The sequence below is a fragment of the Pan troglodytes genome, chromosome 8 (assembly GCF_028858775.2).
Source record: "Pan troglodytes isolate AG18354 chromosome 8, NHGRI_mPanTro3-v2.0_pri, whole genome shotgun sequence".
Taxonomy (NCBI): Eukaryota; Metazoa; Chordata; class Mammalia; order Primates; family Hominidae; genus Pan; species Pan troglodytes.
In genome coordinates, this window is record NC_072406.2 from 101,945,708 (window position 1) to 101,964,638 (window position 18,931).

Genomic DNA, 18,931 nt, shown 5'->3' on the forward strand with positions numbered 1-18,931 from the left:
AACTTTATCAGATGCTAACAATGATAAAACCTAATTAGTGAAAACTATTAAACTTCCCGCCAGGCGCGGTGGCTCATGCCTGTAATCCCAGCACTTTGGGAGGCCAAGGTGGGTGGATCATGAGGTTGAGAGATTGAGACCATCCTGGCTAACACAGTGAAACCCCGTCTCTACTAAAAATACAAAAAATTAGCCAGGCGTGGTGTCTGGTGCCTGTAGTCCCAGCTACTCGGGAGGTTGAGGCAGGAGAATGGCGTGAACCCGGGGGGCAGAGGTTGCAGTGAGCCGAGATCGAGCCACTGCACTCCAGCCTGGGCGACAGAGTGAGACTCCGTCTCAAAAAAAATAAATAAATAAAATAAACAAACTTCCCAAGGTTTTTCCACATTCATTCTGATGTCTCCTTCAATAGTTATTATTTATTGTTTTACACAGTTAGAAAGTATGTAGTTTAAAATTATTAAAATAGTATTATATATTTATAGGAGAGTGAAAAAGAAAATTTAAATATAAAGATCTCTCAAATCTACCACGAATGTTAATGGATTTTTATTATATATTACTGTTTTGTAACCTGGTATTCTTTATATAAAAATAAATTGTGAAAAGTATGAATTATTAATATAGGTTATCATTATTGATTACGGTAGTTTACTGTATGGTAGTACCATAATTAAACCAATCCTTTAACGTTGGTTGAGTTGGGTTCACTTTTTCATTATTTAAACACAACTACCATCACAAAACAACAACACTGTGATCAGCATTCATACAACCAGAACATGGGGTTATATTATAATTATTTTCAGTATAAATTCTTGGAGGCAGAGTTTCAAAGTCTGGATAGCTGTAGAACTATTTTCAAATATAAAGTTGAGACATTGGAAGATCTGTAGCTTAGAGTTTATTGTTTAATTTGTTGTTGAGTAACTTTAAATAGAAACATTAAAAAGAATATGTAGCTGTTTCCTTAATGCTACAATTTATGTTATGAATGTATAATGGTCATGTTAAGTGTTTTATTTATTGCTTTATTTATATATTGCACATTTTTCATGATTATGTATGTGTTTCAAAGGCTATAGAATTGCTGTTGACATCTGGATAGTTATAAAAGCCTAATATAAGTTTATGTAACATCTTTATTTGACAGATTAGTAAGTGGGTGTTCTTAGCAACTTCTCTGGTGTATGCAATCCTTGGGCTTTAGACTTTTACAGGCCACTTTTAAACTCAACCTTTAGCATTTACCAGAGATCTGATCCTTATGCTTCCCACCTATGAAATATGGATGATACCAAGCTCACAGAAAGTTGTGGATTAAATGAAGCAAATATGGAACTCCCCAGAGTAGTTCTTGATAGATAATAAATGCACTAATTAACTTTACTTATTTTCTTAGTATAGCTAGACAGTGAGACGAGTTACCAAAGGTGTATTTCTAAAATGTGGAAAGGCCAACCTGATTTTTCAGTTAACAAATCTTTGCAAACATATAATTTTCAGTGAGAACATTATCACTATTAAAAAGGACACAGAATTCTAATTGACTAAATGTAAAGTTTTATTTTTTGAACAGTTGGACGGTATTTCTCTTGGGATATATTTATTCTTTTATAAGAATTTTATCATTTACATGTAATAGAAACTGTTGGACTTAATAGAAGACTTGAAAAAAAAACTGATAAATGAAAAAAAGGAAAAATTAACCTTGGAATTTAAAATTCGAGAAGAAGTTACACAGGAGTTTACTCAGTATTGGGCTCAACGGGAAGCTGACTTTAAGTAAGTTATTTATTTCATGTCCAGGTAAAAATTGAGAATTTTATTTACTTTTTTAGTTTTTTTTTTTTTACTTAATTTACTTTTTATATTAGGTGGCTTCTGAATTCTGATCTCTTTATACAAGCTTGAAAATAGCTGTTACTGGTCTGGTGCGGTGGCTTACGCCTGTAATCCCAGCATTTTGGGAGGCCTAGGCAGGCGGATCACTCAAGGTCAGGAGGTCGAGATCAGCCTGGCCAACATGGTGAAACCTCGTCTGTACTAAAAATAGAAAAATTAGCTGGGCGTACTGGCATGTTCCTGAAGTCCCAGCTGCTTTCAGGAGGCTGAGGCACGAGAATCTCTTGAACCTGGGAGGTGTAGGTTGCAGTGAGCTGAGATTGTGTCACTGCACTCCAGCCTGGGCGACAGAGTGAGACTCTTGTCTCAGAGAAGAAAAAAAAGAATATAGCTGTAACTAATCCCATGCATGGTTATTTAAATTTTCTCTCTTTTTTAAATTTAAATTTTAATTTTTTGAGTTGGAGTCTTGTGCTGTCACCCAGGCTGGTATTGAGTGGTGCGATCTTGGCTTACGGCAACCTGCACCTCCTGGGTTCAAGCAATTCTTCTGCCTTAGCCTCTCCTGCCTTAGCCTCCTGAGTAGCTGGGATTACAGGCACACACCACCACGTCCAGCTAATTTTTGTGTTTTTAGTAGAGACGGTGTTGCTGTGTTGGCCAGGCTGGTTTCAAATTCCTGGCCTGAAGTGATCCACCCGCCTCCGCCTCCCAAATTGCTGGGATTACAGGCGTGAACCCCTGTACCTGGACTAAATTTTCTTTTAATCTAGAATATACTTAGATGTTTAAAACAAAAACACAAAGTAGTTCATTTTCTGTTTCTTAATGGGATTAATTTGTATTTTGAAGGGAAACTCTGCTTCAAGAACGAGAGATATTAGAAGAAAATGCTGAACGTCGTTTGGCTATCTTCAAGGATTTGGTTGGTAAATGTGACACTCGAGAAGAACCAGCGAAAGACATTTGTGCCACAAAAGTTGAAACTGAAGTATGTTAATTGAAGTATTTAAAAATATCCAGTGAGGTTTTGGTACCAGGGTTTAGTGTACCACATCAATGATGAGAAACACCAAGATAGTTTAGAATTAAAACAATGCTTTGTGTGTAGCTTTATTATAATTAGGCATGTTTTTTTAGAAGTGTAAGGCACCAAGAATTTAAATATAATGATTGGTTTTGAAAAATTTATACCTCTGTTATATATATATATATCTTATTTTGGTATTGCTTGAATCATTGTGTTGTAGGCAGATAGATTCTTTTTTGAGATTTGTCTTACTTAACATTTTTAAATAAAAAGAATTTTAAAGGTGTAAGAGACCTAAGACGTCATTTACTTGCTGTTCTGATTAAAACAAAAATGTTTATATATAAAAAGAGTTGCCCTTGCCGGGCAACTACCGTTTCTTCCTCTTTTAAAATTTTATTTGTTTATTTATTTATTATAGTTTTAGAGTTAGGGTCTTGCTGTGTTACCCAGGCTGATCTTGAATTCCTGGCTTCAAGCAGTCCTCCTGCCCAGCCTCCCAGGTGGCTGAGATTACAGGTGCATGCCACTGTGCTCAGCTTATTCTCTACTTGTAATATAAGAAAAATTATCCTTTTCTGCTGCTTCCACTGAAGCTGAAATTGATCAGTTTTTTGGGGGAGTTGGTTTTTTTTGTTTTTGTTTAGTTTTTTAATCACTCAGTTCAAGTGCCTGTGACAGTGATGTCCAGACGTCTGCTGTCGAGCAAACCTTATGTATCCTTGACGTGGTTTGGGATTGACTGAGTTGTGAAAATGTAGGTTTGTTTCATGCACTATCCCAACAAAACCTTTTAAGTCTCATTATATAATTGAAAGTATACCTGAACTAGGTAATCATAATTGTTCTATAATGACTTGTCACAGTTTATAACATTGTTTTTATGCGAAAATATGCCTCATGGTCCATACAGCAGAAAATAAATAATGGAACACAGGTTTTTCGTAATTGGAGTTGCTTCTATATAATTTATTTTAAAGAATTTCAAGTGATGAATTTTTTGCTTTTTTAAAAACTGTCTAAATTAGATGGTACCACATGTAAAGGGTGAACCCTACTGTTAATATTAGGCATGTGGTTTTTGCTATTTTTAGGAAACACATAATTATGTAGGATTTGAAGATATTATTGATTCTCTTCAAGATAATGTTGCTGATATTAAGAAACAGGCTGAAATTGCTCACTTATATATTGCATCTCTTCCTGACCCCCAGGAAGCTACTGCTTGTTTAGAACTAAAGTTTAATCAAATTAAAGCTGAATTAGCTAAAACCAAAGGAGAATTAATCAAAACCAAAGAAGAGTTAAAAAAGAGAGAAGATGGTAAGTGGATACATTTTACTTTTCTTTAGATATTGTAAACACATAAAAAGTACTCTTGGTAAGTATAAGAGATTTATGTAGCTCATTTACCGTAGTGACCAGAAAATTCTTTCATCTAGGTAACATATTTTAATATTTTACCATTTGTATGACTTTGTAGTAATTTACTACTAAAAATATTTTTGACTTCCATTTATTTTAGACCAATATTATTAGAAAATGAGCTTCTCAACAAAAAAAATCAAAACAAGTGTCAACTTTATGAGTAAAGCTGTAAATTTTGTTATATATATATATTTTTTATGACAGCGTCTCGCTCTGTCACCAAGGCTGGAGTGCAGTAGTGGCATCACAGCTCACTGCAGCCTTCTCCTCCTGGGCTCAATTACTCCTCTTGCCTCAGCTTCCTGAATACTTGGGACCACAAGTGTGCACTACCACAGCGGCTGCATTTTTTTTTTCTTTTTTGTAGAGATGGGATCTTGCTATGCTGCCCAGATTGGTCTTGAACTCCTAGGCTCAAGTGATACTGCCTGCCTCGGCCTCCCAAAGTGCTGGGATTACAGGCATGAGCCATGCTGTGCCTGGCCTTGTTCTATATTCTTTATAAATTCTTGCAGTATAGAAGATGCACTGTTGGGATAGAGTGACTACTGTGGAGTGGTTTAAAGTAATTTGTTAGTTTGATGCTTCATTCTAACTAGGAGGGCATTTTCTTTTTCTGTCTTCCCCCCCTTTTTTTTTTTTAAAGACAGGGTCTCACTCTGTCACCCAGGCTGGAGCGCAGAGGCATGATCATGGCTCACTGCAGTTTTCCACCTCCTGGGCTCAAGTGATCCTTCCACCTTAGTCTCCTGAGTAGCTTGGACTACAGACATGTGCCACCATGCTGAGGGCATTTTATATACATAAATAGAATTGTTTGTAATATCTGCATTTTAAGAATTAGTTGCAATAACTGCTCTGCCCTTTTTTGTGTGAAACAAGATGGGTAGAAAATAACATGTAAGTGGTGCCTTTGCATTATGAAATGTACTTAAAAAGCACTAGCTCCTTTTCTTCTCTGATGCTATGCCAGTTCTTTACTATTTAGCATATGCCACCTATTTTTATCCTGAGTTTTAGAAGTGGCTTTTTCTGAAACATTACCCTGTTGTGGTTGAATTAGCAGATTTTTTTTTAATGAGTAGGGTGTGCTTCTAGTGCTATCAAAATCCTTTTTATTGAATGTAACAGTAAAGTGTCACTAGAGCAGCATATGTTTCATAGTTATTCAGTGATACATATTTTTAGATGCTTAGATATTTATTTTCAATGTTCTTTATTTTTTCAGAATCAGATTCATTGATTCAAGAGCTTGAGACATCTAATAAGGTAATGCTTTAAGTTTTATTTTGTCTTGATAAGGTATTTAATTAACAAAGGGGTATGAATGATGACTAGATTTGTTTATTTTAAAAAATAATTAAAGAAACAGTAATATAGTCTCTTGGTATGCATGGGGGATTGGTTTTATTCTGTTATTTTTTCTGTTCTTCTTTGGCTTGAGTCTTCTTATTTCAACTTATATTTATCCTTTCAAAAAGCTGAATATTTTAAAATATGATCAGATATAAATAATTCAAGATCTTGGTATCTAATATCCAGTATTTAAAGAACAAAAATGTACTTAGAAGACATTACACCTACTGTTTATACAATTCCTATCTTTTCTTGTATTTTTTCTACTTATGAAAATAGTAGACACTAGTTGTACCAATTACCTTAAGCTATATAAATAGAAAATAAAAAATTTCCCATAATGTTCTTCCTAAATTTAAAACAAAACCAACCCAACTTATTTGGAAGCTCTTTAGACTGTTACTTTATGTATGTATTTATAGAACACTTACCATTTACCAGATACTCCTTTAAGTGCTTTTTATTAACTCATTTAAATGTTAGAGCAACTTTATGATGTAACTTGCCCAGGGTGACATAGTTTTTTTAGTTTTATTTATTTATTGTTTTTGAAATGGAGTCTCACTCTGTTGCCCAGGCTGGAGTGCAGTGGCATGGCTCACTGCAGCCTACGTTTCCTGGGTTCAAGTGATTCTCCTGCCTCACCCTCCCAAGTAGCTAGGGTTACAGGTGGCCACCACCCCCGGCTGATTTTTGTATTTTTTAGTGGAGACGGGCTTTCACGATGTTGGCCAGGCTGGTCTCAAACTCCTGACTTCAGGTAATCTCCCCACCAGGTAATTTGGCCTCCCAAAGTGCTGGGATTACAGGCATGAGCCACTGTGCCTGGCCCAGGGTGACATATTAAAAGGGATAGCAGCTAGGATTTGAGCCCAGGCAGTCTGGCTCCAAATTCCTCTTATATGCTATATAGCTTCTTTTTTCTTTGTGTGTGTGTGTGTGTGTGTGTGTGTGTGTGTGTGTGTGTGTATGTAATTTTTTTAAAGGCAAAAATAAGATCATGCTGTGCATAGTATGTTGCCACTGATTAGCTTTATTTAACTTTAAAATTTGAAGGAATTATAAAACTGTTTGCATTATTAATCATGTTTGCATTCTAGTTATCCTAAAGTATATTCATGAAACATTGCTTTTTCTTCTTTCCAAAGAAAATAATTACACAGAATCAAAGAATTAAAGAATTGATAAATATAATTGATCAAAAAGAAGATACTATCAACGAATTTCAGAACCTAAAGTCTCATATGGAAAACACATTTAAATGCAATGTAAGAATTTAACCTTGTGTTATATTAATTAGATAAGCATATGTTTTGGTTGAAAGGAAATAATTTAAAATAGCTTATGCAACTAAGACTAATTTATTGAGAATGTTGAATTGCTTATGCAACATTGAACTCAATTTACTGTTTTCCAAATCTGAATTTTTGAGAACTTAGACGAGGGTGTTTGACTTCTTTGAACATACTTTTCCACAAGATACGCTGGCAGTGCTTTGCATGTAAAAAGGAGGAGAATATGTAGCCTTTGGACATTTAAGCCTCAGCTAGTTGGAAGGGGAGCTTTGAGGAGAAAGGAATTTGGGTGTACTTAGAAAACCAGATTATAATGTTTCAGGGAACTATAACATGAAATTCAGTAAAATTAGGTTTTTCCTTAGAAGCTTGTTTTTATTATATGTATTGTTGCTATTGTTTATATGCTTAATAGCAAGGATATTTTTTCTAAAAAGTTATACACTGTGACATGTAAAGACTTAAAGGGTTGTCTTTCATACAAATTTAGATAATTTCATATTCAGTTCAGCTTAGAATGATCAGCTTGTCTTTTAATCCATGTCTTTTAAAATGGCTTTTGGTTTTCTTTTTTTGGGGTAAGCTCCTTCAAATTATTCTTTTATTTAGAAATGGTAAAATATATGGTAATAATGTAGTAAGCTGAGTAAACTTAGAGCCAAACATCTTGCTTTGTTGAAAGGTGCTTTTTTATGTCTTTTCTATGACCAAAAGAAGCAGGCGTGGTATCTTATAAAAAGTGACTGTTGAGTTTCCTTTGTATCTTGATAGTCAAACTCTAATACCCACCAACATTCCCTGATTCATCTGAACTTTAGATGGGCATTTGATACCACAGGGGTAAATGAGGAGCATTCTAGAAGAGCACTCTGTCTAATCTCCTATAGTAGGCCTTTCTTTTGGTATTTATTAGATACATGATTCATTCTCTGGTTTTTCTGTACCTGAACTGGGAGAAATATCCTAATATTTAATATGTTAATAATAAACTATTTAGTAATAATTAGTATTTAATAAGGTGGAGGAGCAAGAAACACTTGTGGAGTGTCCAACGTGTGCCAGGTACTATGCTAGATTATTGGAATTATACAGATTAATAAAATCTACTACCCTAACAATCCCCCAATAAGAAAAAAACAGCATAAATATAGTTATAATACAATGTGCAGTCGTAGTCAATGTGTGAAGCTGTGAGTGGGTGGGGAGTTAGGAATACTTTGTGGAGATGAAAATGATTAAGTTGAGCCTTAAAGGGTGAGTAAAATTTAGCCTTTTGAAGGTAGAGGAAGGGGACAGTGGTAGTCATGAGAGACAAGAAGGTACATTGGCCTTCCATGTACCAGAATCAGAGTGCACAAAGTCGTGGAAATGAGAAATCTTTCAGTGAGTGCAGGAAAATACAAACAATTTGTTGTTTAGGAAGAAAGTTTGAAGCAAGGAGAGGTGAGAAATGAGGCTAGGAGTAGTAGAATAGGATAAGATGAAAGACCTTGAATACTGCATTAAAGAGTTTGGGGAGTCAGTGGGGGAGTCATTTTCACCAGAGGAATAGCAAAGAGGAGTTTTTCATTTGAGTAGATATTTTTGGAAACTTGGAAGATAGGATTGAGATGGAATTAGACTACAGGCAGAGAGACCAGATAGCTACCTCTTGGAAGAGTTCAGCTAATAGTTGATGAGGACTTCGATTTACGGTAGTAGTAGTAGAGATTAAGGAAGAGGAAATTGATTTGTGAAGTAAGGGGATGTAAAACTTTTGAGACTTGGGGCAGTAAATTAATTGCTGGGCCTCCTGGCTCTCGAAACTTTTATTTGGTTAGTCATCACATGCTTTTTGCTCTCATCTCTTGATCTGGATTTTAAGTCTGTTCTTTGATTTGGTAAATAAAAACAAAAAGGAAAGTCAGAGACAGGTCATTTCTGGTGACTACAACTTCAAAGAAAATAGTTGGAAATTTCACATGGGATTATATTTATTGCTGTAGTGTGTTTGCATACCATAATATATTAGCAATATTTAAGGAAGTGATAGTAAAAAAATCAATATTTGTAAATTAGTTAGTCCTTGCTTGTAAATAAACTTTATAGATTCTAGATCTTGTTTTATCAACTAACTTAATACAGTGTGCTAAATTTAAATTGTTCACTTAAATACATACAAATATAAAAGTAGTTTGGAACTTACCTAATTGTCCTGATTAACAGTTGATCTAGGGTCACTGTTCCACATCTTGTCTTGAGCGCAAACTCTTTCCAATAATGAAAAAATTTAGTTTGAATTCTTTGCTTTTTCTACCCAAGCATACCCTGGGAGCAGAAAACCCTCCTTTCAATAACTATGACTTCTGAAGGATAGATTTTTGGTGAGGATTGTATATTTTGAAGCAGGGAAAAATGACGGGATCATTCTGATAGGTACCAAGGATCGGGGAAGGAACAACTTGGACTTGTTATGGAGCTGTGTCAGAGGTGTGATCTGCCTGTCCCATGATTTTGTCATTTATCAGTGACACTAAGGGACTAATTGTGAGAAAGCGTGGAGATTGTTCTTTATGACATCCTTTGTTTAGAGATGCTAGAAAAACTTTGCCTTTTTTCTTAAATAACCCATTACTTTATGACTTTAAAAGGTTATTTTTATCTGTATCTCCTGCTAATACAATGTTTGCTGATTAAGCGGCGCTCTATCATACACTTTGTTTTTTCAAATTGATTGCTACAAGTTTCTGCCTTCATACATTTGATTACTCTATAGACTTGCGCTTAAATGCTGAGTTTTACCCTTCTTCTAAATCCATATTATACCCTTTTTTTGGAAGTTCCCCCCTTCTCTCAGCTCCCCCCCTTTCTTTCTTTTTAGAGGTAGGGTCTCATCACTCTGTTGCCCAGGCTGAAGTGCAGTGATGTGACCATGGCTCACTGCAGCCTTGAACTGCTGGGCTCAAGAGATCCCGTTGCCTTAGCCTTCCGAGTAGCTGGGACTGCAGGCATGGACCACAACACCTGGAATTTTAATTTTTTGTAGAGACGGGTTCTCACTGTGTGGCCCAGGCTGGTCTCAAACTCCTGGGCTTGAGTAATCCTCCGGCCTCAGCCTCCCAAAGTGCTGGGATTACAGGCACGAGCCCCTGTGCTTGGTTGCTACTAGCCTTTTTAAGGGAGGCAGTCTGCCTTAAAAAAAAAAAAAAGTCTAAATGACGTATCTAGAAGCTCAGTTTCAAAGCTGTCTGTAGGCTGTATATCTTTGAATATATATCGACTTAAAGCTAAGGGCAAAACTATTTTTCTAGGAGTTGTTAATGTTTAAGACAATACTAATCTTTAAGAGGCTTTGGCTACAAAACAAAATAAATAGTTGAGTCTCATATTTTTCTTTTCAAAGCACATTTCTCATGTGACTTCAGAGATTTATCTTCTTAAGATTCTCCAGTTATCCCCAAATGTTACTTATTTGCTAGAGCCATCAGTTATTTTAGGACGAAACTTAAGAAATAACTTAGAAAATGTCTCAACAAATTTGAAAATAAAATTTTTATGGTACACCATTGAAAGTAATTTATGTGATTTGTACATTTTTTGTAGCTTTCTATATGTGAATTATTTTTAACTTATTTTGCTTTAGGACAAGGCTGATACATCTTCTTTAATAATAAACAATAAATTGATTTGTAATGAAACAGTTGAAGTACCTAAGGACAGCAAAACTAAAATCTGTTCAGAAAGAAAAAGAGTAAATGAAAATGAACTTCAGCAAGATGAACCACCAGCAAAGAAAGGTACTACTTGAGCTGCCAGCAGCAGGCGTTTAAGAAAGCTAATTTCTAAACCAGTAAATAGAACAAGGCAAACAGAGGGGCATTCACTTGTCTAAGGAAAAATCTTGAGAAAATCTAAACGTCTTGAATTTTTATTCTGGAAAGTTATAAATTGTCTAGGGATGGGCATAGTTAAAGCTTTTATCTTAATAAATATGCTTTTAGAAATTGTGCTTTTATTATTTCTTTCGCATGTCTATGTAATAATTTCTGTGCTTATAATAGTTAAAACTCATTACTTTGATTTTATAAATATAGTATTTTCTGCCTAAATCCCAGCACATTATTTTGTTTTCTTTGTTTGCATTCTTTATTCATTTGGAGAAAAGGATATTTTACAGTAAGACTTTGAGCTAAATATTACTAATAATAAATGTATTCAAGCTGTATTTGTGATACCAGGAGACAGTCTGATGAAAAATAATACATGTTGAAGATTATTTTTTTAAAAATCTTTAAGAGTAACTGGGCAAGTTTGTTGTAAATATAAAGAAGGGCAAACCTTTGAATTTTAGAGGAGGTAGACTCTTTAGAATAAACTGAAAATCTTGAGGAAATAAATAGGAAAATGTAAATTGCAAACATAAGAAACGCTTCAAAAAGAAACTCAGCAGCTTTTAAGAAAATACAGCAGGCATAATGCCTTATTTTACCCCTTCCTCTTTGAGGCTGGACAGTGTAAATTATACATAATAAAACCTTGTCCACGGAGCTTTTAAAATTAATCTGTATTGAAGAAAAGAGATCTTGGAATCCTGTAATGAAATTGCACAATTACAGCTTCCCAAGAACATTTAGACAATTGAGTGAAACAAAAAAGAACATGCATTGCATTTGAAAAATGAAGACTTAACAAATACAGGTGGTTTTTTGTATATACAGTATCGAAGGCAAAACTAGATAAATTCTAGATGGGACAAGGAGGTAAGATTCCCATATTATATAGTGATTCTTGGGTGGGGGCATATTCTCACTGGGGGAAATCAGTATCTTGAGAGAGCTAGGGGATTTTAATTTATCAAAAGGGATCATAGGCCGGGCGTGGTGGCTCATGCCTGTAATTCTAGCACTTTGGGAGGCCGAGGTGGGTGGATTCCCTGAGGTCAGGAGTTCGTGACCAGCCTGACCAACATGATGAAACCCCATCTCTACTAAAATTACAAAAAATTAGCCTGGTGTGGTGGTGCATGCCTGTAATACCAGCTACTTGGGAAGCTGAGGCAGGAGAATTACTTGAATCTGGGAGGCGAAGATTGCAGTGAGCCAAGATTGTGCCATTGCACTCCAGCCGGGGCAACAAGAGTGAAACTGTGTCTAAAAAAATGAAAGTGGTGGTGGGGGGTCATAGTATTAAAAAACCTTGAGAACAAACAATCACATAAGTTTTTTCTTCTCCACATTATGGTAGTACCTGAGGGACCTTTCATAAATGCTTTGGCTTTTCCTTTATTTTGCTCATAACTTCAACTGTGATTAGTATATACGGAAATGAGTATAGAAACTCATTTGTATATGGCATGGCAGATTTCAATTTAATGAGCTTTGTAATGATCTCAAAAGTGCTGCCTTCTTCATCGAACAGATTCATTACATGTGCATCATCCCATGGGCTACTATCATCTCACAACTAGGATGCACAAGAGCCTGTGAGAGGCAGGCTAAAACTTAATGGGTTTGAATTTCATAACTACAAGAGGTTTGACGTTTGGCTCTTAAGGAACAATTACATGCAGTAGTGCTGTCAATTAAGGGCTTTGTAATGTAACAAAGTGATATGTTAAGATCCCAAAGGTATTACAGAAGTCACTGTCAACTTCTAGAAATTTTCAAAAATAATACCCCAGAACACTAATTCTCAAAACGTTGCATGTAAAATACATCCCAGACTTACCAAATCACTATCTTTGGTATTTGGTGCCAGGAATCTGCATTTTAATAAGGTCCCTGGATAATTCCTCCCAATAAAACTAGAAAATCACTCTTGTGTAAATAAATGTTTTTCAGTGTTAAAGAGAGAACATTAAAATTTTAAACATAAAGTTACCATAAAGTAACAAAATTAATGTAACTGGAATATGTCAGATTCATGAATTTACATATATCTAGAAGCAGAATAAATTATTATTGCAAAAATCACAAAGATTATTTGTTTTCTATACCATGATATGTCTTAGAGATAGAAAAGAAGAACATATGTGGTATAGTTAAGTTTCAAAAATATTACATTTAGGATTATTATTCTATTTAGGTTTATTGTTCGTGATGAGTGAGATATAGGGAGTCTGCCATCAAGGAGCTTAAAATCTAGTAGATGAGAGAGACAAACATATTTCAATAAAATATAAAGAGCTGAGATGCATAGGATAATATTCGGGATTCATTAAAAAGAAAAATGTACAATATACTTTTTAGAGTCAATTAGATACCAATGGAAAGTAGTAAGTGTCTTTTTTTTTTTTTTTTTTTTGAGACAGAGTCTTCCTCTGTCACCAGGTTGGAGTGCAGTGGCATGATCTTGGCTCACTGTAACCTCCGTCTCCTGGGTTCAAGCCATTCTCCTGGCTCAGCCTCCCGAGTAGCTGGGATTACAGGCGCCTACCACCACACCCATCTAATTTTTTTGTATTTTTAGTAGAGACAGGGTTTCACCATGTTGGCCAGGATGGTCTCGATCTCCTGACCTCGTGATCCACCCGCCTCTGCCTCCCAAAGTGCTGGGATTACAGGCGTGAGCCACCGTCCCCGGCCAGAAAGTAGTAGGTTTCTTAACTAGAAGGATTTCAAGCCAAACCTACATTATAATTGTCTTCTGCTCTTATAGATTAGTAACCCTTGTACTTCATATTATATCTGGGATCATTAAACAAGAAGAGTTTGATTCTTACATAGTGAGGATATCACATAAAAATACAGGTTAATTAAACAAAAATGGTCAGTGAGGGAGTGAATGGCGGTCAGAAGAACATATGGAATTGATTGTATTAGAGCAAAGTCGTGTAGAAAATTCACATAAAAATTGTACCAGAACAATGTTGTAAAGTCCACTTGCAAACATCATATAAACATCAAACCATGAAGTATAACAAAACAGGAAAAAATTTCTAAAAATGAAGAGTCAGATTCTGGCCTGTTTTGAAGTAAGGTTTTGAGGATCTGAGACACTCATCTGACCCTTAATGGAAATTGTATGAAATATAAAAAGATATGTAGATATAAATTTATATATCTAGAAGATTGTTAATTATATTTCAAGATTTAATCATGGAATCTATGAGGAAAGTTTAAAAGAATATAATTTATACTGGGCACTTACGTGGGGTGAGTTTATTTGTCAGAGTGAACTTATGAATTAAATTGTAGCTAATAGTGTATCTGTTCTGGGTATAATTTGATCTGTACTGATTATAATGGCTAAAGTTCTTACATGTATACAACATTTACGTAGTCATTTAACTTACATTACGTATTAACTCATTTTAGTCTCTTAGCATTATTCTGTAGAGTAAGTTGGGCAGGTAAGGGTATCTTTATTCTAGCAATATACATATTAAGCCTGAAAAAGGCAAACTTTTATGCATTTTCAATTAGTTGAATCCTTCTGTACAGATTTTCAGGTTCTATTAATAGTTAAATCTATCCAATGCACAGTGTCGTCAACCCATTTGTCATCTTGATCTTCACAACTTTGAGATAGGTGGTATTATTCCTATATCACATTTGAGGAAACAGTCGTAGTATGAAGCAGTTTATTAATGGTTACAGCTAGTAAGGCTATATTATATGAATTCCCAAAGTTTTAACATGTCCCTTCTAATTTTAGCTATGAAAATTTAAGATACTCCATTTGCCTATTGCTAATATAGTAAAAGCCACAATATAATTGTAGTTTAAAACTGTTTGTTAGGATATGGAATGTCTGCCTAGGGTTTCTCGTCATCTCCTCCTCTCTGTCCCATATTGAAATGACAATAAAGATTTGTGGTACAAAATTTAAATAATACTGAAAGTTAGAAATAGCTGGTAATGCTACTCAGAGGTAGGTAGCTGCCATCATTTTGGTGTACTTCCTTTGCTAACTTTGTATTACCTTGTGAAATAATAATTTTTACATAAATGGGCTCATACCACACGTTTTATAACCTGTTTTTTCTTTTTTTCTCAACAGCTTATTTCATTTTTTTTTAAAATTAGAAGTTTACTTTTACATGTTTTGTATGTTTGAATATTGGCTTATATGGTGACTTTTTGGTTTTATTAAGGTTTGCCAGATTAATAACAATTTTGTTATTTTTAAAGGGTCTATCCATGTTAGTTCAGCTATCACTGAAGACCAAAAGAAAAGTGAAGAAGTGCGACCGAACATTGCAGAAATTGAAGACATCAGAGTTTTACAAGAAAATAATGAAGGACTGAGAGCATTTTTACTCACTATTGAGAATGAACTTAAAAATGAAAAGGAAGAAAAAGCAGAATTAAATAAACAGATTGTTCGTTTTCAGCAGGAACTTTCTCTTTCTGAAAAAAAGAATTTAACTTTAAGTAAAGAGGTCCAACAAATTCAGTCAAATTATGATATTGCAATTGCTGAATTACATGTGCAGAAAAGTAAAAATCAAGAACAGGAGGAAAAGATCATGAAATTGTCAAATGAGATAGAAACTGCTACAAGAAGCATTACAAATAATGTTTCACAAATAAAATTAATGCACACGAAAATAGACGAACTACGTACTCTTGATTCAGTTTCTCAGATTTCAAACATAGATTTGCTCAATCTCAGGGATCTGTCAAATGGTTCTGAGGAGGATAATTTGCCAAATACACAGTTACACCTTTTAGGTAATGATTATTTGGTAAGTAAGCAAGTTAAAGAATATCGAATTCAAGAACCCAATAGGGAAAATTCTTTCCACTCTAGTATTGAAGCTATTTGGGAAGAATGTAAAGAGATTGTGAAGGCCTCTTCCAAAAAAAGTCATCAGATTGAGGAACTGGAACAACAAATTGAAAAATTGCAGGCAGAAGTAAAAGGCTATAAGGATGAAAACAATAGACTAAAAGTAAAGGAGAAGGAGCATAAAAACCAAGATGACCTACTAAAAGAAAAAGAAACTCCTATACAGCAGCTGAAAGAAGAATTGCAAGAAAAAAATGTTACTCTTGATGTTCAAATACAGCATGTAGTTGAAGGAAAGAGAGCGCTTTCAGAACTTACACAAGGTGTTACTTGCTATAAGGCAAAAATAAAGGAACTTGAAACAATTTTAGAGACTCAGAAAGTTGAACGTAGTCATTCAGCCAAGTTAGAACAAGACATTTTGGAAAAGGAATCTATCATCTTAAAGCTAGAAAGAAATTTGAAGGAATTTCAAGAACATCTTCAGGATTCTGTCAAAAACACCAAAGATTTAAGTGTAAAGGAACTCAAGCTGAAAGAAGAAATCACACAATTAACAAATAATTTGCAAGATATGAAGCATTTACTTCAATTAAAAGAAGAAGAAGAAGAAACCAACAGGCAAGAAACAGAAAAGTAAGCTAAATGTTATTCAAAATATTTTAAAATACACAAAGCATTCATTTTGCTATGCAGCTTTAAAAAAGTTAGATAGTCATACTTAATCTGGTAAAGCGTAGCATGTATGATGAGTGAAGAACTTGAACTTTGTCCATATAAACCTTTGGACCATAGGTTATGTGAAAAGATCAGCTTATAAAAATCATATGAAATCTTTTCTGCAGAACTCATTCATAGTTTGGATATTCCAAATTTGTGAAAAGATATAATTTTGTAAAGATAGTTACCATTTCACATGTATGGTCCTAAGCAGTTAATGATGCATTACCATAGAAAAGTGGTTTATGTTTTTTAGATTGAAAGAGGAACTCTCTGCAAGCTCTGCTCGTACCCAGAATCTGAAAGCAGATCTTCAGAGGAAGGAAGAAGATTATGCTGACCTGAAAGAGAAACTGACTGATGCCAAAAAGCAGATTGAGCAAGTACAGAAAGAGGTAGGTTATTTGAAAAGTTATGTGGCCAGTTTATGATAAAGATTGTTTTCCTTATATATCAAACTTAGACATTAATCTTAGGATTGAATAGAACATTTATCCACTTTATAATTTTTCTTAAAATTACAAGAACAGTTACTTCACGAGGGAAAATTTAGCTGATTTAAACAAGCTGAAGAATGTCCAACATTAAGAGAAATATGTGCCTTATGAAAGATTAGTCTTTTTCTTCTTTAAGAATTGCTAAATGTAAGTCCTTACAAAAAAGTGGAAAGCAACTTGTTTACAGATAGTACTTAGGAGAATGTGCAGTATGATTTTTTAGTTTTTATTATAACTTAATTTTTAAAAGGGAATGCAATCACATTATTCCAAATTTGAAATATAATAGATGTATACAATGAGAAGGAAATACTTCCCACTCCTTCGAGCTGTCAAGTTTACCTTCACGGCATCAAATGTTATCAATTTCTTTCTTTTTCTGCACTTCTCCCTCCTTCCCATTTTCTTGTATGACCACTTCATTTTCTGTCGTACTTAGACCTTCTCTAAAGATTGGAGCACTTTTTTTTTTTTTTTTTAAACTTTGAGATAGTTACCAAATAATACTTAAATGTGTAAGGTCTGACAAATATTAATACAACAAATGCTGTTTCTACCACTATAAAAGTGACTACTGAATTTTGTGTTTATCTAAACTTTAAAAAATATAATTTAACCATATTTTTAAATCTCTAAACAGTATTTTCTTCTCAAACTTTTATTTTTCATATCATATTTCTGAGATTGATTTTGTACAGTCGTAATTAATCATTTTCACCTCTGTATAGTATTCTGTTGTGTGACTTAGCGCAATTTATTTAGTCTCTTGTTGATGACCATTTAGATTGTTTATTATTTTTTGCCCATAGCCATAATGCAAATATCTTCTATATGCTCTTGGTACACATATGCAAAAGTTTATATACCAAGTGGGGAATTACTGTGTTAGAGGATATGAAGTGTTATCTCATGGTAGTTTTAATTTGCATTCTTTTGATTGCTAATGAAGTACAGCTTCTATTCATATTTTTATTTCTATTTGTCTATCCCAGTTTCTGCTCTGTTGAAGTCATTTGTTCATTTTAATTGTGCTGTCTTTTTTTTTTTTTTTTAAAAGAGTATGTAGTTTTTATTTTTATTTATTTAAAAAAACATTTACTGGTTTATTATAAAGGATACAACTCAAGAACAGACAAATAGAAGGGATACACAGGACAGATTAAGGGGGACAGAGGGTGGTGCAGAGCTTCTGTGCCCTCTCTGGGTGTACCACCCTCCTAAGACCTCAGTGTGCTCACCAAGTGGGACACTCTCTGAACCTCACTGTACAATAGTTTTCATGACTCAATCTCCAACCCTCCTCTCTTCCACAGAGTTTGGTGGGTGGGACTGAAATTTCCAACTCTAATCATTTTTGGTCTTTTGGTGAGTAGCCCTACCCTTAAGCTATTTCAAAGGAGCCTCCACTCAAAGCTATTTCATTAACATAAATTCAGGTGTGATTAAAAGGGGGCTCTTTTTTCTAAGTTTATTTATTTTGTTTTGGGACAGGGTCTTACTCTGTCACCCAATCTGGAGTGCAGTGGCGTGATCATAGCTCACTGTAACTTTGAACTCCTGGGCTCAAGTGATCCTCCCATCTCAGCCTCCCTAGTAGCTGGGACTACAGGTGTGCCACCATGCCCTAGCTCCTTTTAAATTTATTGTATTGTTAAAGTCTTTTTTATTGCTACTTATAGAGGTATCTCTTTTCAAGTATAGATAGCAGTCCCCAGCCTTTTTGGTACCAATGATTGGTTTTGTGGAAGACAATTTTTCCATGGACCAGGGTAGGGGCTGGCTGCTTTAAGGATGATTCAAACACATTACAGTTATTGTGCACTTTATATTATTATTACATTGTAATATATAATGAAGCAATTATACAATTCACCATAATGTAGAATCAGTGGGAGCCCTGAGCTTGTTTTCCTACAACTAAACGGTCCCATCTGGGGGTGATGGGAGACAGTGGCAGATCAGCAGGCATTAGATTCTCATAAGGAATGCGCAACCTAGGTTCATTGCATGCAGAGTTCACAATAGGGTTTGCACTCCTATGAGAATCT

The 18,931-nt window shown here is 34.6% G+C and overlaps 1 protein-coding gene across 7 annotated transcripts in view; it reads left to right on the forward strand.

Moving 5' to 3' along the window:
• KIF20B (kinesin family member 20B) overlaps nucleotides 1–18,931 on the forward strand; it is a 73,714-nt gene that overhangs the window by 21,069 nt on the left and 33,714 nt on the right. For 4 of the 7 annotated variants that reach the window (XM_054659772.2, XM_063780869.1, XM_016918834.4 and 1 more), the window contains exons 14-21: nucleotides 1,646–1,785; nucleotides 2,698–2,836; nucleotides 3,970–4,198; nucleotides 5,532–5,572; nucleotides 6,808–6,927; nucleotides 10,577–10,730; nucleotides 15,066–16,302; nucleotides 16,643–16,781. In XM_054659772.2, the coding sequence (XP_054515747.2) occupies nucleotides 1,646–1,785; nucleotides 2,698–2,836; nucleotides 3,970–4,198; nucleotides 5,532–5,572; nucleotides 6,808–6,927; nucleotides 10,577–10,730; nucleotides 15,066–16,302; nucleotides 16,643–16,781 (2,199 nt within the window). The remainder of the gene's footprint in view (nucleotides 1–1,645; nucleotides 1,786–2,697; nucleotides 2,837–3,969; nucleotides 4,199–5,531; nucleotides 5,573–6,807; nucleotides 6,928–10,576; nucleotides 10,731–15,065; nucleotides 16,303–16,642; nucleotides 16,782–18,931) is intronic. The other 3 variants (XM_063780870.1, XM_063780871.1, XM_016918835.4) reach the window with 1 other exon arrangement.